The sequence below is a fragment of the Eschrichtius robustus genome, chromosome 7 (genome assembly GCF_028021215.1).
Source record: "Eschrichtius robustus isolate mEscRob2 chromosome 7, mEscRob2.pri, whole genome shotgun sequence".
In the NCBI taxonomy this organism is placed as follows: Eukaryota; Metazoa; Chordata; class Mammalia; order Artiodactyla; family Eschrichtiidae; genus Eschrichtius; species Eschrichtius robustus.
Genome location: NC_090830.1, coordinates 139,629,095 through 139,652,671, shown reverse-complemented (window position 1 = coordinate 139,652,671; position 23,577 = coordinate 139,629,095). Strand labels below are relative to the sequence as shown.

The following is a 23,577-nucleotide window of genomic DNA, read 5'->3' as shown; positions in this document are numbered from 1 at the left end:
TATTCTTGATGATGTCCTGCAGTTCTCCGAGGCAGTGTTCATTTTTCTTTATTTTGACATTTTGGTAGTGTTTTCATCACAGTTATGGAGGAGCAGATTTTCAGAGTTCTTAATCCACCATTCTGGAAGTGCTTCTCTTGCCTCTCCCTTTATCCCTTTCTCAGTGCTTATTCAAGTGCTTATTCAATAAAACCTGAAATTGCTTTTATTATTGGTTAGAACGTAGCCACTCCTATGTGCAAAAGAGGTTGGAATGTGAGCATTTAGCTTTTCCAGACTTTAAAAAGTGGATGTGTTCAAAGAAGAAAGTGATCGGAAATGGATGTTAGATTATCAGTTAATAGTGTGTGCCCTGCTATGGTTAGCAGTCTTCTGTGCATTCTTCCAATTTTTAATAACTTATATAAATACACACACACACACATTTCCCTCCCAGAGAATTGTATCACAGTAATCACAAAATTATTATCTTAGCAATAATTATACCACAGGTATGTATTTTTAGACCTGGAACATACAACTCTTCATCATTCATCTTAATGACTGGAGAATATTTCATTTTCTGAATATTTCATAATTTGTCGATTTTGAGTCGATGAACAGTTAGTTTTTCCCCAACCTTTTGCCATTACAAACAGTGCTGCAATGATATCCTTGCACATGTATTTTTGTTCAGATGTGCATATATTTCCGTAAGATAGTTTTGTGAGAGTGGGGTTGTTAGATCATTAGGCATGCAGACTTAAGATGTGAATAGATACATAAAATTGTTCCTCAAAAAGGTTGAAGTACTTGAAAATCCTTCCATAATAGTATAGGCGTGCTAATTTCTACGCATTTTTTCTGACACTGGATGCTGTCAGTTACTGACAACTGAGAAAATGCTATCTCATTACTCTATTTTGCATTTCTCTGATCAATAAAGTTCATCAGCTTTTCACTCATTTATTAGCTATTTTAATTTTTAATTTAATGAAATATCTATTTATATATTTTTCCCTTTTTATTTTCGTGTTTAATATATTTCTTATGAGGTTTTTAGAACTTTAAAAAAAATAGGTATAGGTTTATTTTAAATATTATCATATTTTTATTTGTTTCATTTGTGAAAACATTGTGGGGGCAGGGAGGGAGGAAACAAAGGCAACTTTCTTCCTGCGCAAAGGGTGTGATATTGACCCAGGAGGACAGGGCGAAAATTGCTCAGTGTGCTCTCACGGGCTGAGGGCGGCCTGCGGTGAAACTTGGAAGAGAATTCCATCCGTTCCCTGGCAGTTGTACCGCGCCCAGGAACGTTCGGAAAAAATGTTGCCTGGTCCCTGGTCCCCAGTCAGAGGCCCCCAGTGAAGAAATGCGCGCCAAGAGGATCCAGACCAGGCCCTGCGCCAGGGAGTCCGGCGACAAGTCCCAGCCGCCCAGCGATTCTGATGGGTCCCGCTCCCTGGACTGCCAGTTGTTCTAGAACTCTTTATATATCCATATCAAATAAATATTTGTTATTTTCCTGTCTTATGCGTTGAAAATAATTTCTCCCAGTCTCTTGTTTGATTTGTCATATAGAAATTTAGATTTTTATGTAGTTAAAAATTTCAGAACTTTTCCTTTATGGCTTTCAGAATTTAGATCATGCTTAACAAGACTTTCTCGGACTTTCCTGGTGGTCCAGTGGTTAAGACCCTGCGCTCCCAATGCAGGGGGCCCAGGTTCCATCCCTAGTCAGGGAACTAGATCCTGCATGCATGCTGCAACTAAGACACAGTGCAGCCCAAATAAATATTAATAAAGAAAAAAAAAAACTTTCTCTATCTTGAGATTACAAAACACTTCTATTATATTTTTGTCTCTGTTAATTACTTTTTAATCGTGTAATTTAACACTTGTCTTAAATCTATGTGATCTCGTCATTTCTAAGTAAGATGTGCTGATTTCTCACATTATAATCATGTTTTGTTAAATGCTGCTTTATTTTAAAAGTTACTTTGATATATTCAATGCACATTAAGACTGGTGATTTATTTTTTAACGAATTGTACCTTTTAGCAGCAGAAACATATTTTTGTCCCCTTTGATAATTGTTGACACATATTTTCTTTGTTCATCCCAGCATTTTAAGATCTCTATGCCATTTTGTCCTTGAGAAATGCCTGGTACAATCCGAGAGCTTTGACATAATTAAAAATTCTTTCTTTTTAACAGGAGAATTATGTCACATTTATTGTGACTGCTGGTAAATATGGCTTTATGATATATATCCTTTCCCTATTAGTTGCTGAATTTGTCATATTTTGTTTGTTCCTTTTCTTCTGTGACGCTTTGGTGTCTTTATGTTCTGTTGTTATTCTACTAATGATTACCCTTAAGTCTGAAAGTACACATAGACTTATTAACCTGAAGAGTTCTTTTGATCTGAGCAAAAAGAGACCTTTAGCTTACTTTTCTTCTCCACTTTCCATGCAATATACCACTCTGCCCCAACTCAGGAATTTAGTTTCATAATATTAGTTTTAAGTATGTTTAAATGTATTTTCTTCTGTTGTTTTATTTTTTTTAATATTTATTTATTTGGCTGCACCATGTCTTTGTTGCAGCACGCGGGATCTAGTTCCCTGAGCAGGGATTGAACCTGGGCCCCCTGCATTGGGTGCGTGGAGTCTTAACCACTGGACCACCAGGGAAATTCCTATTTTCTTCTATTTTTGAAAGTCAGCTTTTGCAATTGCATGAATATTTATAGCCATCTTATCAAGTCATTATTTTCCTTTAAATATACGCTTTACTGGTCTCTTTGCCTGTTAATTTTACATTATATCTTTTTCTTGGATTCCGGCTCCTAGAAGTGTAAAATCTACACTCAAACAGGTCTTACGGGGAGAGGATGGACTACATGTTTGGAATATCCAGTGAGTCTTTTCCCCTCAAGACTGCTGCTGGGTTGTAACCCCCACAGGCTCCTTGACCTCCCTCCATGGGCCAAGCTCTCCTTAGCGGTAGATTCTGTGGTAACAGTATTTTCTATCAGGTTGATTCTGTGCACTGACTTTCCCTTCCTTCTTACTCACAAGAAGGACACACAACTATCCCAGAAGTTCCTTAAGAGGCAATCCAGTAGCCATGAATCCTTAGACCACAGACGTAAAATGTATTACTTCTCTGGGCACCCAAAAGGCTGTGGATAAGCAAGAAGGAGTGGAGTAGAGTGGGAGCTGAAAATAGGATGCTCTCCTGGAAATTCCCTCTTCCTTTGTAGGTAAAACGTTTGCGAACAGCCACATAGAAATGTGGGCAGGTAAGTATGTGACATTTAATGCACTCATGGCTAAAAAGAATGACCTTGACAAAAGCCAAAATCTCTTCCAAGTAAAACAAAAGCAGAGAACACACAACCTCCCAGTGTCCAAAGGGCGAGCTGGCTTGGCCCAGGAACAAAATTTTTCACATCAAAGGGACTGGGGATTATAAGTGTGTGTTCTCTCATCTGTCCCCTGGCTCTGTATTCATCTCAGAGCTGCTGTTTAAAATTCCGGGAGCAAGCAACACAGTGCAGAAGAGTTAGCCCCGCGGGGTGGAGGAAGGGGGTCTCCTGAATTCCAGGGGTGTGGCTTCCGCTTACCGAGACTCCAAAGGAGATGGCAGCACAGAGCGGTGGTGGGGCTTGGCAACAGAAGGGTCCCCCACAGGGCAGTGATGCCTGTGGACGATGGATGGACCCAGAGAGAGGACCAGCCACTGCAGGACCCACCAGAGGGCCCAGAGGAGAGGCAAAAGGAAAAAGCCTAAAGCAAACTTGTCCTTTATTATCTTTCATATCATCCTTGGTACATTGAAAAGAACGTATGAGGAATTCCTCATGTAAATCAAGGTATAAGAACAGTGAACACCAAGCAATCCGCTGCTAATCCCAGAACGACCACCTCACTTCCAGCTGCACCTGCCTGCCTCTGTCCTGTCCCTGTGCCTCCTGAGGTGACCACTGCCCCAAATTTCCCTTCTGATATTCTCGGTGGTTTTCTTGCTGATGTTTTCACATTGTTTCATTTTTCTTATTTTTGAATTTCTAGAAGTGATTCCGTCATTACCTCTAGGCGCCCTGTGAGCTGTGGCTGGGGGTCAGTGACCAGGACTGTCCACTACCCATCAGATTATTCCCACGTTTCTGCTGCTGCAAAGAGTGATGCTCAGGCCTTTTTCATGCATGCTTCCTGGAGCACCTTGCAGGAACATCTCTAGGCCAGGAGTCTCAAGGGCTACGTGATACATGACACCATGTCACTTCTTAAGTGTTTGAACCCATTTAACTCTTACCAGCATGTCCAAGTGTTCCTGTCCATTCACAACACTTAATACTAATGGAGTTCTTAATTTTTACCCAACTAATGGGCATAAAATGGTATTTAATTCTGGTCCCAATTTGCATTTCTCTGATTATGAATGAAGTAGAGAATCTCTTTATATATGTTTATTCATCAGACTTGTATCTTCTGTAAAATTCCTACTCATGTGCCTGCTCTTCTCTTGTGGTTTCTGTCTTATTCTCATGGTTTGTAGGACTGCTTTATGTATTGTAGCTAATGGCTCTTTTTCAGTTTTATGTGTTGCAATGATATTTTTCCTCTTTTTGGGCTTCCTTTTCATACTATGGCATTTTTTAAAAAATAAATGGATACTTTAAAATTATCGATCTTATATTTCGGAGCTAGCACTTTTTTGGGTTTAAAAATCTGTCCTTGCCCTGGAAAGATCAGAAGGATAGTTGCCCATATTTAAAGTTTTACTTTTCACATTTACATCTTAAATCCATGTGGAACTGATTTTTGTGTACGGTAAGGGCTAAGGATAAAATCTGTTTTTCCCGTATAGATATTAATCACCCCAGGACGATTAACTAGGCTTTATGGCTCATACATGCAATTTAAGTGTGGCGCACAGACTGATGCTGTCTGTGAATGGTCTGCTCTGTCGGTGCTGAGACGAGGACAGAAACTGAGAGGAAGCAGTGACATAGAAACTTTGACATTGCTGTGCTTACCAAGCACATGATCTTTTTTCCAGTAAGTCACTTCTATCATGTTTCGAAAAAATATTGGCTCATAACAGGTTGCAAAATAACAAAAACCATGCAATAAACCAACTCTGTACTACAGGTAGTCAGAGAAGCACTGGCCCGAATGAGGCCCATTTATGTAAATGTTCAGGTAATGCTTGAAAAGTTACATGTGCTGTGATGGTGAGGTTATTCAAATGTCTTTCTTGCTATTAAAAATATTTGCTTGTTGGCTTGACTTCATGATGGACACAGAACTATTAATAGCTTCAGATCTCTCCCAGTAGGCCAATCAGTTTTTATTTTAGAGACTTTGAGACTATTTTATCAGGTACATTGACGTTAGTATGCCTGACAATACCTTCTGCCTCATAGTCTATTTTGTTTGACATTGATGTCGCTACCCTGGTTTCCTGTATAATGTATTAAAGGCCAACTGGCAGAGACCAAAGGGTAACTTGTGAGACCAAAGGGTCACTGGTGGGGCTGCTGTTGGCTTACATACATCCGAAGCCTATCTCAGGGATGGGGGATTTGGGAACGAGACTTACATGCCTCACAAGAGACTATGGCCCAGTCTAACAATACACAATCTTCTTTAAATTTCACACCCCTCCACTGAATGGGGGGACCTCAGCTAACCATCCAAGGAAACATGGGGTAATGAACTTGTCAGGGCCGTGCTGTTCATCATCCAGAAGAGTGACCCAACTTGCTGGCAATCCATCTTCTCTCCTCCATCTCTGGCGCACAAAATGACGTTCAGTTTTTTCAAAGATTAGGTGAGAAAAAATGGAAACATTAAGAGGATTGGGAGAAATATTGGCCACAAAGGAAAATTCACATTGGGAGAAATGATAAGGTGAAAATAATGTATATGAGCAAAAAACTAATTGATGAATCAAATCTTCATTGGATATTTAAATGGAGAAACTAATACAGAGGAAGACCATTTGAGTAAAATTAAATGGAAAAAAGTTAGACATAGTTTATACAGGAAATTGACCACATATTAGACCACGTTAAATGAATTCTAACGAAAAGTCATCAATGTTGGCACAATTCTGTTTTAAAAGTGCATATTTATGACAAAATTTCCTCTGAATTAAAATATCCCTACAGTAAAAACACAGAGAATAAACATTCTGGCCCAAAGGTCTCCGGCCTTCCTTCCTTTTAAGTTGGTCAGGGAGGAGAGCTTCAGCTGCAGTTGTGGGCTCCCTGGTTAAACAGCGAGGAGCGGGAGACCACTCATGGTTACACCGTGTTTCAGCTCTACAGCCTGCATGTTTCTAATCTAGTAAGTAGAGTTGTCTGGCACTTATCTAATCCAAGGTGCAATTAAATTTGCCCAAACACAGTGTTATCAATCCCAGAGGCACATCAGAATCAAGAGAGCTTTAAAAAAATACTGATTCCAGAACGCCCTAAAACAATCACACTGGACTCTCTGCGTAGGAGGCATGGGCACGAGGGAGAAGCCATGTGCAGCCAGGATGAAGAGCACTGCCTCATAGACGACACCCGCCAGTGCTCTTCAATGGAGAGGCTGGAGAGGTTGTATGAATGGCCCAAAGGAAATGGAAAGGATGAAGGAAAGGCACAGTGGGAGGGTCCATGATGAAAGAAAAAAGGAAAGAGGAGCAATGGGTCCAGAGAATACAAAGAAGCAAGAAGGAAGAGTGTGACTAAGAGATGGAAACAGTCCATGCAAAGTCCATCTCAGTCAAAGTGGAAAAGGAAGGGCAGAGCACACCCAAGTCATTATTTCCTTTGCTATGCCAATGATGATAATGGTGACAGTGACAATAATGATGATGGTGATGGTGGTGATGGTGACGATGATGGTGATAGGGATGACGGTGTTGATGATGGTGATAAAGATAACAATGACGATGATCACTAAGATTGTAAGAGGCATCCATCTCAGGAAACTAGGCATTATTTTCTGGGCTTAAACCATGTGGGGGTCCGGACGCTTTCAATATATTTAATGTATTGGGAGGGTTCATAAGCAGAAAGTCTGACAGTTTTATTAATAGCACCAGAAATAAAACTCTACCTAAGGTGCCAGGCTTTATATCTTGCTTTTTCTTTAACACTGCGGTTATTTATGGGGATAATCTGTAATACACTGTGTAAGCTAATGTGTGCCAAGAGACAACCCTGCACAGTTTAGACTCCTGGAGAGCATGTCAGGAGGCAACCTTTGCAGGGAGCTGAATAAGGAGCTATCTCAAGAGTTAGGTCAACCTGTCAAAGTCCACATTTAAGCAATGCTGATGGCATTCTGTGTAAAGCTAGTGATACGTTGCTTCTGATAGTAAGGTTGGGGATGTCATCAACGGATATGTCTCAAAAGTTCTGCTTTTTCATTAATTTGATTTCAGTTTCTAACTAAAGAAGATTGGAGGAATTATCTTTTAACTATTTCTAACTCTAGATTTTTGAAAGAATGTGGAGTACAACATGTTTATATTTTATAATTTGCTAAGATTTACTTTGTTATTTTATTTTTCAAATTTCTCATATGTAAAATCGGCTTCTCTTTCTTTTGGTGTACAGGTCTATGAGTTTTAATACCAGTAGTTTTGTGCAACCACCACCGCTATGACCAGGTACAAAGCAGTTGTATCATCTCAAAAACTTCATCCTGATACTCACTTACAGTCCGACAACCGCCCGCCTCCTTCTCATAACTCCAGCCAACTGCTGGTCGGTTCTTGGTCACTATAGTTTTTCTTTTGATGGATGTCATATAAATGGGCTCAGTGAATGTAACCTTTTGGGACTGGATTATTTCACATAACAAAATGCCTTTGAGATCCATGCAAGTGGTTGTTAGTGTCAATAGCTCATATAATATTTTTTTTTCATTTTATGTTTTCTTACTTTATGTATAACACTTCGTGTTTCTGCATTTAAATAATTTGAATTAAAATGACAAGAGTTAAGAGTTGTATCTTTATAAATCAACATTTTTTTTGATGTTACTTATTATATTTATACTTTTTCTATTTGAGTTGTATTAAATATTTAGCTTCACTGATTTTTTAAAAAGTTTTGTGAATTCAGAACTTAAAATTTTAAAATGTTAATATTGTTATTTTGGTATTACTCAAAATAAATACCGAAACAAAACACTGTTATTGCTATTTTGCTTGGGAATTACATTCTTTACAAGAAACAGTGCCCCTCAAGGTAGTCTCTTAAAAATTAATTCAGATCAGAAATTCTCCACATTTCATATGTATTGACCTTTTTCAATATTCTGAGCTATAAGTGAGAACCCAGGCAACCGACATGACGGTAGAGACAGAACATTCTGTTCAGCACGCCCAAGTATACCCAGGCTCGGAGAGCCTTCAGCAAGTTCACTGGGAAGAGTCTCAACTGGCTACAAGCTGAGTGATAAAACGACAATTTATCGAGTATGCTATCTGTCCAGAGAAGCAAGGGGGTGTGGGTCCCCCGAGGACCTTCTGATCCTGTGGTGCTGGAGGGACCTTGTGAAGTGGGCTGCGCCCCGGCCTGCTGGGCCCTGCGTGGGGAACGTGGACCCTCCTCCACCTACCCCTGGAAGGGGAGTCTTTGGGAAAATGAGGAAAAGAGGCAGTGATTGGTGAGCATAAAATACCGTTGTGACATTCAATATCAATGCAGCACGGGCAGTATTTAGACCTTAATCGAGGTGATAATTTTCTCCATCTTGAACCTTATTTCTATAGTGGACCCACTTCACCTGCCTTAGGGTGATCACGGCCACGTCTGTTTTCTTTCCTCCTGGGCATTTCTGCGGTGTCATGTGTGGGGTCCCAGGTGTCAGCATCAATCCCCCGCTGGTCTTGGCAGGTGATGCTTGCAGGTGAGTCCCCTCAACTTGGGAACAAGACCTCTCAGGTCCCCAGCCTTCTCTGTTATTTTCCATCCCCGCCTTAGAAGGTGTTAAGTTTCTCCATCGCTAAGTCTAAGCGGTGGAAAGCATTGCCACAGTCACTTCTACTGTTGGGCAGAGTGGGTCCGGGTGGGGCTGACTGCACGGGCTGCCCTTCTCTGGGGGCAAACCACGGGCCTCGCCAGCCTCGTGTCCCCGAGGTGTGAGGCAGCAGGCAGGGCCCGGGCCCTGCTAAGTGACCCTCCACCTGCATGTCTGCTCTGCTCCCCAAGGATTCCGATCTTCCTTGGGGTGGAGGGAAGCATCTCTTGTCTGGGCACCGGCCTCAGATTCCCCTGGCGATTTGCCTTTGGCCTCACAAAGCTCTGACTTTTTTGTTGTTGATACAAGTAGTGGATTTGTATTTTAACTCCAAGCTGCATGCTGACACTTTTCATTTTTTGCTTGTTTGCTTCTTTCGTGATAATGGACCACTTTACGACTTACTGACTGTTGCCTAAATGGTAAAAGGGTTAGAATAAAAGAAACACTGGGAATGAACATCAATCTCCCTACATTCTCTGAAGGAAGTTTTATTTGATTGAACATGTTTATCTGAAGGGACCTGTTATTCATCTGTGAATCACCAAGAACAAGATCCAAGTTGTGGTCAAAGAGACAGTTGACAAGACGAAAAGACAACCCTCAGAATGGGAGAAAATATTTGCAAATGAAGCCACTGACACAGGATTAATCTCCAAAATATAAAAGCAGCTCATGCAGCTCGATATCAAAAACACCAACAACCCAATCCAAAAATGGGCAGAAGACCTAAATAGACATTTCTCCAAAGAACACATACAGATGGCCAACAAACATATGAAAAGATGCTCACATCACTAATCACTAGAGAAATGCAAATCAAAACCACAATGAAGTCTCACCTCACACCGGTCAGAATGGCCATCATCAAAAAATCTACAAACAATAAATGCTGGAGAGGGTGTGGAGAAAAGGGAACCCTCCTACACTGTTGGTGGGAATGTAAATTGATACAGCCACTATGGAGAACAGTATGGAGGTTCCTTAAAAAACTAAAAATAGAACTACCATATGACCCAGCAATCCCACTACTGGGCATATACCCTGAGAAAACCATAATTCAAAAAGAGACATGTACTACAATGTTCACTGCAGCACTATTTACAGTAGCAAGGACATGGAAGCAACCTAAATGTCCATCGACAGATGAATGGATAAAGAAGATGTGGCACATATATACAATGGAATATTACTCAGCCATAAAAAGAAATGAAACTGAGTTATTTGTAATGAGGTGGATGGACCTAGAGTCTGTCATACAGAGTGAAGTAAGTCAGAAAGAGAAAAACAAATACTGTATGCTAACACACATATATGGAATCCAAAAAACCGGTACTGATGAACCTAGTGGCAGGGCGGGAATGAAGACGCAGACATAGAGAATGGACTTGAGGACACGGGTGGGGGAGGGGAAGGTGGGACGAAGTGAAAGAGTAGCATTGACATATATACACTACCAAATGTAAAATGGATAGCTAGTGGGAAGCAGCTGCATAGCACAGGGAGATCAGCTCGGTGCTTTGTGACCACCTAGAGGAGTGGGATAGGGAGGGTGGGAGGGAAGTACAAGAGGGAGGGGATATGGGGATATATGTATACATATAACTGATTCACTTTGTTGAACAGCAGAAACTAACACAACATTGTAAAGCAATTATACTCCAATAAAGATGTTAAAAAAAAAATTAACAGCAACAAAAACCCCTTAAAAACATGACTCTCTACGAGGGTGGCGTCCTTGAGAAGCAGCCAGATGTCTGACGGCAGAGGAGTGAATGAACGATGGAAGAACACATGAAGGAACACCAGGCAGCCACTGAGAACCACAGTGTGGACGGGTCAGCACACTAGCTGCATGTTTTAGGTGGGAACCCACAGGAACACAGAATGCGCGCTGGTGCGTTGCTGTCGACCATGCTCGCATCTCTGCATCTGTGCAAAGAAAAGCTCTCAGCAGATATAAGCCAAGATGCTCAGGCAGTCTTTTCTGAGTGATAGAATAAGTGATTTTCATTTCCTTTCTTTGTTCTCCGAGTTTTTGAATGTGTATTATGTTGTAAGCAGAATAAGATCAGTAAAGGTTGTTTTCCAAAAGATTTGCCAGAAGACCAGTTTTACAAAGAGCAGCTCTGGTTTTCAGATGCGTGTGGAGGAGACGAGGGGTTTCCAGAGGAGGCAGGGGGCCCCTTCTGCAGGACCCTCTGTGCGGCAGCTCCAGCTCCTCCCAACCCACAGCCCGCACCGTGCACTGAGCCACACCCCCAGCTAGGACCTCAGGGGCATGGGGACCTGAAGTGGCACCGGTGGTATCCCCAGTGCACTTCACTCCCAACATGCCTAATCAATACCCTCCAAGTGGACTGAGAGGGCTGGGAGCCCTCGGGAAAGAGCTCAGCACGCAGCTCTGGATGGGGATGCAGCCGGGATGCCGGGGGTAGGCGAAGGGAAAGCCATGCTGAGAAAGGGGAGGTGCATCCTTCCCGAAGTCCCAACCCTCTCTGACTGCTGGGCTGACACCCTTACTCTGCTCACACCCTCACCTCACTTCCTGCCAGCTCACTCTTTCCTCCAACCCCAGGGACCCCCCCCCCCACCCCCACACACCTTCCCCCATCCCAGACCCCCGGGGATGTCCAGCGTGCACCATCAAGCCAGGCTGGCCAACTCTTGGGAGCCAGTGGGCAGGCCCTGAACGTGCAGAGGGGTGCAAGGTGGGCTCAGATGTCCAGGAAACCCGTTTGTCCCCCAAGGCTCTGTCAGGAGTTGCTCCAGAACCTGGTGACTTGCCCTCCTCACTCCACTTCACCCCAGAGGCCCCGTCCAGCCTCTCTGCACATTACCCTGATCATCGCCCTCATCAGGGCTTCCTGTCCAAGAGAGACCTTCACATTCACCTTCTCCAGCCTCGTGGTCCTTGAGACCACAAGCAGCATCTCTCCTACAGGCCAGGGGAGTGGGGCACAGGGGAAGGGCTGGGAGGTGAGAGGCAGTGCTCAGAGAGACTCCAAGGGCCCAGCACCAGAGGTGGCCGCAACAGGCTGGCCAGACCCTGTGGGTAAACATGGAGGGGTAGGTGGTAATCGATGGCAGCAGTGGACGGACCCTGCAGAGGAGGGAATCACAGGAGAATTAAACCTGCTCTTTCCCAGGATGCTGAGATGGGAGAGTGGGAGTCCAGAAAGATCCAGATATGGGTGGGCCTGGTCATTTGCAAATGGATACCAGATCCACACAGGGAAGAGGATGCAGAGAAACTTATTTCCCAGAGAGAATGTGGGCATGGGGGATGTGGTCAGGGAGGTGTGGTCACAACGGGCTTGGTGGGGGCATCAGGGCAGGACAGCTGTGAGTATTGGGGATCCTGGCACAATACCTGAGCCAGGTTGAGCACTGTCTGCAGATGAAAGGACGGGTGGCCAGGAGCTGGTTCATCAGGGATCCCCCCACACACACGCACACACCGGGAGAATTGTGCGGGCAAGAGGCCGTGGGTGAAGACAGCTGAAGACACTCAGAGCCCACCTCAGACCAGGGCAAGGCAGAGACAGGACCAGAAACAGAACCTGAACCATGGTGGGCGTCTGAGGAATGTCTGAGATGAATTATGGATGAAAGATTTAATAACTCTCTTTAAGAAACGGAGAAAATGAAAGCCCCCAGGCACACTGGCCTCTCCCCCTCCCGGTCTCGCTGATGTCCCCCGTGGTCGGCTCGTGGTCAGCATGTCCCAGGGCAGAGGCCGCCAGGGTCTTCCTTCCCAGACTGAGCTGTGCAGAGGCCCAGGCTGTGAGGAGCCCTGCCTGTGTTGACGGAGAGAGACACACATTGGGGACGCTCAGCAATTCCTCAGAGCCCCCAGGACTTCTGGGCCCTGGCTTCTTGCTGCACCACAAGGCCAGAGGGTCGGACAAGGACTGGGCGGCAGGCGAGGGGGCGTCTCCTCCCACCTGTCTGCTCAGCCCCTGCCGCCACCGCAGACAAGGCGCTGGAGGGACTCTGCGCAGCCGCGAAAAGAAACCCAGATAAAAATCCAGGACCCTCCCGAAACTCCAAGTCTACCCATGAGAAGACTCCAGTCTAAGGAACAACTTGGAAGGGACGACCAAGTATCCTAACGCCAAGCCTGTGACAGGAGTGAGGGTCACGGACACACGGAGGGTGGCTCTCAGGGTCTTTAGATGTAGGGGCTGGCTGGAGCAGAGCCCTGGGCATAGGAGCAGTACAGCAGGAAAAGCGCTGGGGATGCCAAGGCACAGAGGTGCACACCCGTGGCGTTCAGGGGGGCCCCCTCGTCCGTGTCCCCCTCCTCGGGCTCCCCAGTGTCGTCATATTCCTCTCCCAGCACCAGGGCCCGGGACACTCGAGGCCCCTCGTCTTCCTCCCCCATGGGGACAGCTCCAACGTCCTCATAAACACCTTCCGAGGGCAGATTCCCCAACGTTCCGGAACCTGCAAAGGCCACACCAGAACCTTCTAGCAGAGACGCTCCCAGCAGTTTAAGCCCGCCTGCAGGGCCCCTGTGGGGTGTCTCATGCATGCCAGGACCCTCTGGACCCTGGGCTCCACTGCCACAGTTCCCCACTGAGAGCGATGTCCCCCACCAGTGGCCACATGCTGCACACCAGGTCCTGGGTGGGAGAGGTCCCCAGCTACACTGACAACAGAGGGATCCGGATACACCTGGAGCCCTGTTCTCCCACCCAGGCAGCCCCGGGACTGCAGATTTTCCCATCCGGCCCCTCTCAGAAGCAGAGCAGGGCCCAGGGTCCCCTGTCACCAACAACTCATGGGTCTACTTCATAGGAAGTCACCACAGGCCGGAGGCGGGGGGTGGGGACAGAGAGGACTTGCGTGGGCTAGGGTCTCAGAGCACCCCCACCAGCCTCCCCAGCCCCAGGGCCCAGTGTTAACCCCACCCACCATGCCCACCTACCCCCGCAGGCTCCTCTGCCCCGGAACCACTGTGCCCCCAGGACCAGTGAGATGACAACCAGGAGCGTGCCGAGGACCAGGCTGAAGATCATGGGCAGAGTCCCGGCCCTGAGGGCAGCTAGAGGGGCCAGAAGACGGCCTGTAAGAACAGTGAGAGATGGGGTCTTCCCTGTATGCCTGCGCTGCCTGGGGTATTGTGACCTTGGGCTGGACCACCTGAGCCTCTCAGGAGGGGGAGGGGCACCCAGAGAAGAGATGGGCCTTGTGCTGCTCCTCCCCCAGGGACGGCCCCGAGGTCACAGGGCTGAAGCCAGGAGGGTGTCGGGAGGGAGGGGCCAGGAGGGCAGCTCTTAGGGTCCTGACTGCTTGGGACTCAGAGCCAGTATCTAAGAGGACACAGTGCAGCGGAGCCAACCAGCCCCCCACCCCCAGTAGGCAAGGGAAAGGCCCAGAGTAGTGGCCTGGCAGGGCCTGGGCTTGCTGTCCCTCCCTGGGATCTCCACCCGCCTGGTACAGGGGGACCCTCAGAGAAGGGCATCTCCAGCACGGTGGTCCTGGGCTTCCTGACCTCCGCCCACCAGCCAGGGGAGGGGCTGACTGAGGCATGGCATCCACAGGAGACTCCAGGGCACCCGTGGGGCAGAGCCCCCTGCAGGGTCCCTCTGGGTGGGGCGGGACAGGAGCACATGAGCTGAGGCCTGAGGAAGCACACACGTACCTGATGCTGGGGGCAGGGTTAGGGACCCTCTGTCACCTGCGGGAGAAATGGGCCGGATCCGAGTGCCAGACTCGGCTGAAGGCAGCCCAGACCTTCACGCAGCCCCTCCCAGCCCCTCAGCCTGAGACAGAGCTCGTGAAGGCAGCCTGTGCCCCAGCGCCCCGAGGGACCGGCGCCGGACAGCCTCAGGGCCGGGTTCTGGAGCACCCAGGGTGGAGGGGACCTCCAAAGGGACCAACCTGGCACCCCAGCCCCAGCCCCCAGGAACCCCCTACTTACCCACCCACCCCCACGGAGGGGACAGAGGGATCCGCAGGCCCCACCCACTCACCGGAGCAGCGCACGCCCGCGTCCTCCTTGTGCCCGCAGTCTCCGCGTCCCCACGGCTCCGCGGGGCAGCCCCACAGGGACGCCTCGCTGCCCCGGCACCCCACCTCGTCCAGCCACACGGGCCCAGAGCCCGGCCCGAAGGCGGCCCCTGCCAGGGCGCCCACAGCCCAGCCGCAGCCCAGCTGGCGGCACACGACCTCGGCGTCCGCCAGGTCCCAGGAGTCGTCGCACACGGTGCCCCAGGAGCCGGCGTGCCAGAGCTCCACGCGGCCCGAGCAGCGGGCCTCACCCCCGCGCACGCGCAGTGCCCCCTCCTCTGCAAATGGGGCTGTGGTCACCACGGGGCAGGACCCGATGAGGAGTGGACAGGGACGTGGTGGGAGGGTTACCTGGGCAGCTGTCGGTCGAGGAGCAATTGAGGGCCTCCCCAGAATCTTGTGTCGATATCTCTGACAATCCTACTGGAATAAACAGCGGCCCTCCCAGTGTAAATGCCCTGAGAAGCCTCAGAATGAAGCTTGTGGAGCCCAAGTGACCCCATGGGTCAATGGCAGCCCCTGCGGATGATTCGTCGGGCCCCCCAGAGACCACCAGAGCCCACCTGCACAGGTGATCCAGACCGCCTCCCCACGGGCGCAGGAGCGCGGGTGCCACGGGGCCGAGGGGCACTGCCACAGCGTGGAGTTCTGCAGCCTGCGGCACTGGATGTTGTCCACCCAAGAGGTGCCCAGGCTAGTGTGGGTGGGCCTGTTCTCCAGCCAGCCCTGCTCCCCACAGCCCAGCTGCGTGCAGATGATGGACAAGGAGGTGTCCTTCAGGGCGCTACTGCACACGGCGCCCCACGTCCCATTGTAAAACACGTCCAGCCACCCAGCACAGCGCCCGGCGCCACCTCGCAGCCTCAGGGCCACTGACCCTGGAAAACAAGCACACTCAGGCCAGGGAAATCTCTGAAGGAGGAGGCCGAAAGCAGGGGGGTCCCAGCACCAAGACCGATGCCAAGCAAGCGCATCTGACCCAGCGAGCCCCTGGCATCCACCTCACATCGACCCCACATTCTCATCCATTTCCACCCCAAAGATGGGAGCAGTTGACCACAGGTAACCAGATTTAATCCCCAGTTGTAACACCTTAGTCAGCAGGCATCAGCTGATTGTCCAGAAATCTATCCTTGGAAATCACTCGAAATACAGAATAACCCTTTTGCACAACATGATCAATTTAGCAGTGATTATAAATATCCAAAAATTCAAAAACAGGAATTAGCCCAATCTCCGAGTTTGGAGACAGCATTGGCCCTGGCTGGTCAGTGCCTAAGCAGTGTCTTGTTACCCTTGAGCAGTGTGAGTCCAACAAAAGAGTGATGTAGTAAGTAGACTATAATATCACCGCATGGTGCAGTATGAGACAACCCTCTAAAATTATGTCACAGGGCCTGTAATTCATCAAAAAAAATACATATACGGGGATAAATCGAGGAATTTGGATATGAATTACATCTGACAGGACTGTAACTAATTAAAACAAACTTTAAAAAACAACAGAAGGAACTACATCTGTGATAGATTACAAAAGTGGCCACTAAGATCCCTGCCTGTATCCATGCCTCTGGCACTGAGTCTATTTCCCAGCCTTGCATCTGGGCTGGCCTTGGGACTTCGGCCAACCAAATGAGTGGGGTAAGAGTGACCAGCGGCTTCCACGCCTGGGCCTCAAGACTGCCTTGCCTGCCTCTGCTCCCACCTTTGGAACCCTGCTGCCAAGCTGAATCGTGACGACAGAGCATGCCCACCCCGCCAACAGCCAGTCCCCCAGCAGAGGCCTGTCAGCCAGCGAGTGCCCGCGGCACAGAGGAAGGAGCAACTTCAAGGAAACTGAAAACAGAGTGGAAGTTAAAATGTACATCTAGGAACAGGAAGACCAGAAGTGACAGCAAAACAAAGCAGCCATGTGGACAGCACCTAGAGACGCCTTCTCAGGAAGCATGAGAAAAGAGCATAGCCCCCCCCCCCGCCCCGCCCCCAATAAATTAAGAGGATGGGGAAGAGCCAAAATACTGAGCCTGTTACTAAAAAAAGAAATGCGATGCTTGAAATAGACACAATCATCTGAGACAGCTGAGAAAGTTGAAGGAAACTTTCCTAAAGCAAAAATAGGAGCCAAAATCAATGAGAAGAGGCCACACTGGGCTGCCCACCCCGCCCTGGAGGGCCGCCTGGAGATGCCAGAGGAGGCAGGACTGGCCTGACGCCCCCAGCATGTGATGAAATCCCAGCATCAAGAATAATCACACCCAGACAAGATCCACCGAAAAAGCCTCAGATATGTATGAGCTGAAACACCAGCAACCTTCGTGCACTGCCTTAAAAATACTCCGGAAAAAGTCCTCCAGCACACTAAAATATGGGTCAAAATTAAGAATTCAAGGCAGGGAACCCTCAAGCACAGATGTGAGATGAGCTTGCGAGCAGGGGAGAAAGAGCCCAGGCAGGGCTGCGCCAGGACCAGCAGCGACAGCGGAGCAGACCCCGCCACACCCCAGGGCCCCTCCCGACCCCCCAGCGCAGTGCAAAGAGAGGGTGTTAGTCACGCAGCATCCCTGCAGCAAGAGGACACTGAAGCAGCGAAGGGAGAAGTTTCCCAAACCAGGAAGGGAACAGCCCTGGAGATTTCCGTGGGATCCGAGGAAAGCACATGGGCGTTATTTTACAAACTAACACAGCGCTGCCACTGGAAACCCAACCGCCCTGGGAGGGGACTCAGGTCTCAGCAGCCACCTGAGCAGAAGACGCCGGCGTCCTCCTTGTGCCCGCAGTCGTTCCGGCCCCAACCCCCCGACGGGCACCGCCACAGCGCAGACTCGTGGCCCTCACAGCCCAGCTCGTCCATCCAGATGCGCCCGGCCCCGGCCCCGAAGTGCGCGGCCCCTGGGGCGCTGAGCGCGTGGCCACAGCCCAGCTGCCGGCAGACCACGTGGGCGTCCCGCAGGTCCCAGCCGTCGTCGCACACGGTGCCCCACGCGCCCCCCTGAAGCACCTCCACGCGCCCCGCACAGCGGCCCGGCCCCGCGGCCAGCCGAACCCGGCGGCTCCCTGCGGAGGGAGAGATCAAGTCAGGGCGGCCGCGCCCCGCCCCCGGAAGAGGGGGATGGGGGGCCGGGCCCGCACTCACCGGAGCACACGACTCCCGCGTCCCGCGACGCCCCCGCGGACACCAGCGGGGACGCGGACACGTTGCACTGCGTCAGGCGGGTCTCGGTGCCCAGACAGCGCGCGCGGCTCAGCCCCAGCGGGACAGCCCCGCGCCGGGGCGCCGGCGCTCGTAGGCTCGCTCAGGCCCTCCGCACTCCAGCTGCCGGCACACGACGGCCGCGCCGCGCAGATCCCACGCGTCGTCCAGGACGCGGCCCCACACCCCAGCCAGGGACACCTCCACGCGGCCATCACAGCGGCTCTGTCCGTCCCTCAGCCGCAGGGCGTCAGGGAGGCCTGGGGAGGGAGGCAGGACACTGCGGGCGCCAGCGAGGTGCCAGCAGGAGGGACCCTGGCTGTACAGGGGAGAGGACGGCCCCTCCCAGCACAGCCCCGTCCACTCTCGGCCTCCCTCTCTGTCCCACGCTCTTAATGACCCACCTGAGCAGAGCGCGGTGGCCGTGTTGCCAGGGACACAGGCCGGGGCCCCCAGGGTGCTCATGGGCAATTCCACAAATAGGACTCTGTCCCCACGCAGTGAAACACGTCGGGCCAGATGGTTGAGTCCCCGTCCCCAAAATGGCCTCCTGGGTGTATGGCCACCGCGTTGCCACAGTTGAGCTGGTGGCAGAGGACCGTGGCATCTGCTAAGTCCCAGTGGGCGGCACAGAGGGGCGCCCAGGCCCCCTGAACCTGGAGCTCCACACGCCCCTCGCAGGCGCTGCTGCCGTTGACCAGCTGGAACTCTGGGGACAGGAGAGGGTGTCAGCAACCCCCCACCTGCAGGCCCAGCACATGGCGGTTTCTTCCTTTCACACCCGTGTGAGGGTCTCGGAGAGCCCTTGCTCTGGCCAGCTCCCCACCCACCTCAGCCTCAGCTTCCAGCTCATACGTCTCTGAGGGGGCCAGGCTCTGTAGTGCGGCCTTGGGGGTCCCATCCCTCTATGACCAGAAGTCCTCCCTTCCCCTCCTCCCTCCCTCAACCCGCAGAAGCAACCTTTCCTTCAGTGGGAACATGCGCGCCCTCCTGGCGGGTGGCACCTTAGGAGCTGAGAGAGAGCACCTCCCCGGGGCCGGGGTGGGGGGAGTCACAGAGGGAGGCTGGCAGGAAGGAGGAAGGGCCCAGCCCCAGAGCCCACCCTTCTGGCCTCACCTGAGCACCTGAGCCCAGCATCCTGGCCGTGCCCACACTGGTGCCCGGGCCCCCGAGGGCAGTGGAATAGCAGGGACTCATTGCCCACACAGCGGAAGGCCTCCGTCCACATGAGCCCCGAGCCCCGGCCGAAGTGGGCACCCCCAGGTGTGGACACGGCCACGCCGCACTGCAGCTCCCGGCACACCACGTGGGCCGTGGCCAGGTCCAGGTCGGCGTCGCAGACACTGCCCCAGGTCAGGCCGCGCCTCACCTCCAGGCGCCCAGCGCAGGGGTGGTCGCCGCCCGCCAGCCGGGCCTCCGTGTGTCCTGGGGGAGGAGACGAAGCCTGGCAGGGACAGGTGTCTCAGGTAAAAGCTCAGCCTGGAGCCCCCCCGCCCCCGTGGGCCCTGAGAGGCGCCAGCCGGAGTGGACCATCTGCACCCAACAGTGGGTCTGCCAATCGGAGGGCAGGAACTGAGGGCCGGAGGCCCGCCGGGTCCCCACCCAGAACAGAGCTCACAGGGGCCACACAACCTCTGCCTGCCCAGGCGGTGGCATCAAGGCCCTCCAGGTCTCAGAGGCACCCTTCAGGCCACAGAGCACTGCCCCCTTGGGGCACCAAGGAGAGTGGACAGCTTACCTCATTTTCACCCAGAAAACAGCCAGGGTCTAAGAGGCCCGATTCACTCTCACAGACCAGAGACGCGGCTGAGAAGGAAACTCACTACCCAACCCTGACTTGCGTTAAGACACACAACAGTCACAGCCAGAACGGCACAGACGCTGCAGACAGCCAGGGCCCCACCCGCCCGGGGCTTCTGAGCCCGCACCTCAGGGTCCTGCACACCTGGAGCTGCTGGTGAGGCACCTGCTGTGAGCGCCCACCCCACCCCGTTCTGTGCTCTCACCTCTAGGTCTCTGTCCAAAGTGGGTATGAGCTACAGAGAGTCAGGCCTTCGGGAGACCCTCGCAGGGCGCCACCCTGCTGCGGCAGCCCTCCCCGCCCACCCCACTCCCTGCTGTCCCTGAACCCCCGCAGCGTGGAGGAACGGCCTCACCTGAGCAGATCACCTGGGCATCTCGCCGGAAGTCGCAGCCACTGCGGAACTTGTTGTTCAGTCTGCAGTTCCGGATGGTCTGCTCGTTGCCCCTGCAGGTCATGTACTTCCTGGCTACGCCCCCATCTCGGCGGGGGGCCTGCAGCGCCAGGCCGCACCCCAGCTCCCGGCAGAATACCGCGGCCTCCTCCTGGTGCAGGCCACAGAGGCAGCCCACCCCGTTCACATTCCTGATTTCGGGAAGTCCCGCACAGGGGCTTCGGCCCTTCACCAGCCGGACCTCCCGGAAAGTGCCGTCTGCAAAGCACACGCGGCATTGCACACGGTGCAGGCTCTGTTGGCCACGCGGCCTCGGTGACCAGCCGTGCCCACCAGGCGCACCCCCTGGGCCCAGACCCGCCCTGTGCCTCCCTTCAGGGGGTCGGCGCCCTCTGGAACATCCTCATTGATTTTTCAGCACAGGCACCTGCGTCCCTGCTTTGCTCTGGGCCCACAAACCACGCTGTGGGTTAGCTCAGAGACAGGACGTAAAGCGCCCAGACACAGCTGAAGACCCTCCAGACCTCCAGGGAAAGCATTTGTGTTGGCAACGGTGATTGGATGCCTGCGCGGCCGCTGGGCAACCCCCCCCAACCTGCTTCTCCATCCCCTCACCACTCTTCTACCTGCTGGTTCGTTCCCTCTCAGTCTCTCCCTGGACAGCAGACCCCGTGCAGCAGGGTTTTGTATGGTTTATTCACAGCTACGACCCCAGTACCCAGAGCACTGCTTTGTAAATAAGGTATTTGTTGAGCAAAAAACAGGACTCCTAACACAGGAGGAATGGAGAGATGAGAGTTGGCCTGTCTTAAGGGGTCAGATGGTTCTGGAGCCCCCACCAGAGAGCCCCACCCCCAACCCTCCCTTCTCACCCCCCCACCCCCGGCCCATGACTTACTGGAACACAGAGCGACCACCACCCACTCGTAGGGGCACTGGCTCCGCGCCCACGCCCACAGGCTGCACCCCCGGAGAGAGGACTCATCACCCCTGCAGGACACGTTGTGGAGTCAGGGCCGCACCACCTCTCCAGGCAGCGGGACGTATTTGGGGGCGCCCACGGCACGGCCGCAGCCCAGCTGCCTACAGACCACAGATGCTTCATTCAGCATCCACTCCTGGTTGCACACGTGTCCCCACTCCCCTTCGTGCCGGACCAGCACCACCCCGTCACACGGAGCGTGCCTGTAGGCCAGCCTCAAGTCGCTGGGTCCACCTGCAGACGGAACAGGCCAGGGGCGGGGGTCGGCCACAGCAGCGAGCAGGTGGTGAGGGTGCCTGGGGCTGCCTCCGAGGAAGCCCTGGCTCCGAGGCCTCAGCGCAAAGCCGGGCACCCCACCCCCCGGCTGGGCGGCCCAGAAGGGTGATGGGGCAGGGTCCCTGTGTGCCCTGTACAGCCCCGAGTGTCCTCCCCTACCCTCCTTGGCCCACTGGAGCCCCCATGTCGTGGGTGACCTCACCCCCCAGGCACGGAAGTCCCCTTGTTCTCCTCTGCCTGAAGCTGCGGGCTCCTCCTACCACCCACCCCAGCCTCCAGCCCAAGGTCATTTCCCAGCTTCCACCAGAGGCCCTGCGGCTCCCCCGTCTTCCTCGCTCACTCCTACCCCACCCACCTGGCTGCCCACCACCCGTCCAGCTCGCTTTCCTCAGGGCCACCTCCTGGGTCTCTGAGGGTCTCAGCTGCCCCCTGACCTTCCCATCTCAACGGGACGACCAAGGACGCATCCCCCTAACCACATCCCTTCTAGGCTTCTGCACCTGGGTCTTTCCTGCACAGCCCCGGGCAAGCCCCACCTCATCACAGCCCCTGGACCCTCTGTCCTCGCCACCGCATCCTGGGCTGATGCAGGGGAAGTAAAACAGCCTCCACAGGGACAGGTATGTCCCAGCCTGGACCACCCCAGACCACCTCCAGGGCCTGTCCTGGACTCATGGGGGGAGGAGAGAGAGGGAAGACCCCCCCACCCACCCAGGACAGAGGAAGGCACATTCCTCGCACCTCCTGCCCAGGGCCCTCATCCATCACTGCCTCCCCTCCTCCCACACCCCCTCATCCCCCCACCCCTTCTTCTCTGGACATAAATGTGCACGGCATCTGCCATTTTAACACAAAACAGGACCCCTCCCACCAGCATCACTGTCTTCTTCAGAACTCAGCCCTTGACGCCCTCCATCATCGCCACCCAGATCCTCACCCCGACCCCAATGCACCCCTTCTGTCCAGCTCGTGGTCACCTCCATGCTGGACCCTGGATCAACCTGCCCAGTGACATTTCCTTCCATCAGTTTCCAAAGCACTGCACGCTGCTACTCTCGCCTGCCCCGCCCCCAGCCCCAACACACACTGGCATGTGTACGAACACGATTGCTCACACTTTCTCTCACATGCATACCTGCCCACGCTTCACATTCACACACTCACCCACTCATCACAGCGCCCATGCCACCACATGCAGATCCCCAGGACTCACTCTCACCTCCAGCCTCTCCACGCAGTTCCTCTGGCAGGACCCCTCTCTACAGCCTCCTGCCCGTGACTTAGCCTCTTGGCTTCTGGACCCAGCTGCCCCCCCACCCACCCCCACCCTGATGTGGCATCTCTGGGACTGTGGCTCTCCTCTATGGCCCAGCACCAAGCTCTGTGCTCACCCTCACGGCCAGGTGCTGCCAGCTTTCACACTCCCCCACCCACGTCCTGCCCTGCCCCAGAGGAAGGAGAGGGGGCAGCCCCCCTGCAGAATCCATCAGCAGCCCCTGTCGATCTGGGTCACTGGGACCAGTTGCTGGCCATGCCCCCTCGTTCCATCTGGGCTCCGGCCCAGCCCTGCGCCGTGGACTCCGGGCAGTGGGGCTGGGGCTCTGGGCTCACCCTGGGGCTGAACCTGTTCAATCGGGTGGGAACAAGCGTCTCCAGGGGTCTGCATTTGGAGCCCACGTGCCCTCCTGCCCTAGGATGAGCCCCCGCTTTTGGCTGAGCAAGACCCCGGCAGACAGCTGGTCACAACAGGGGGTACTCAAACCCCAGGGCCTCAGCGTCTATGAAGCCTCTGCCTCCAGAAGGTTCCATGGATGAAGGAAGGAGAAACTTACCAGTGGGGACTGCCCTGACAGTGAAGAGAAGGATGCCGAGCCCCAAGGCCCAGAGAGCTGCCCTCAT

The 23,577-nt window shown here is 52.5% G+C and overlaps 1 protein-coding gene across 1 annotated transcript; it reads right to left on the bottom strand.

The window, feature by feature from the left end:
* Nucleotides 1–13,191: 13,191 nt before the first annotated feature.
* SCART1 (scavenger receptor family member expressed on T cells 1) lies at nucleotides 13,192–23,577 on the bottom strand. Its single transcript, XM_068547931.1, is given in 16 exon segments — nucleotides 13,192–13,466; nucleotides 13,951–14,067; nucleotides 14,668–14,703; nucleotides 14,999–15,313; nucleotides 15,387–15,455; nucleotides 15,618–15,773; nucleotides 15,776–15,913; nucleotides 17,775–18,054; nucleotides 18,056–18,318; nucleotides 18,321–18,485; nucleotides 18,630–18,689; nucleotides 18,692–18,934; nucleotides 19,342–19,650; nucleotides 20,382–20,678; nucleotides 21,319–21,636; nucleotides 23,511–23,577. Coding segments are annotated over 16 exon segments (3,108 nt in total).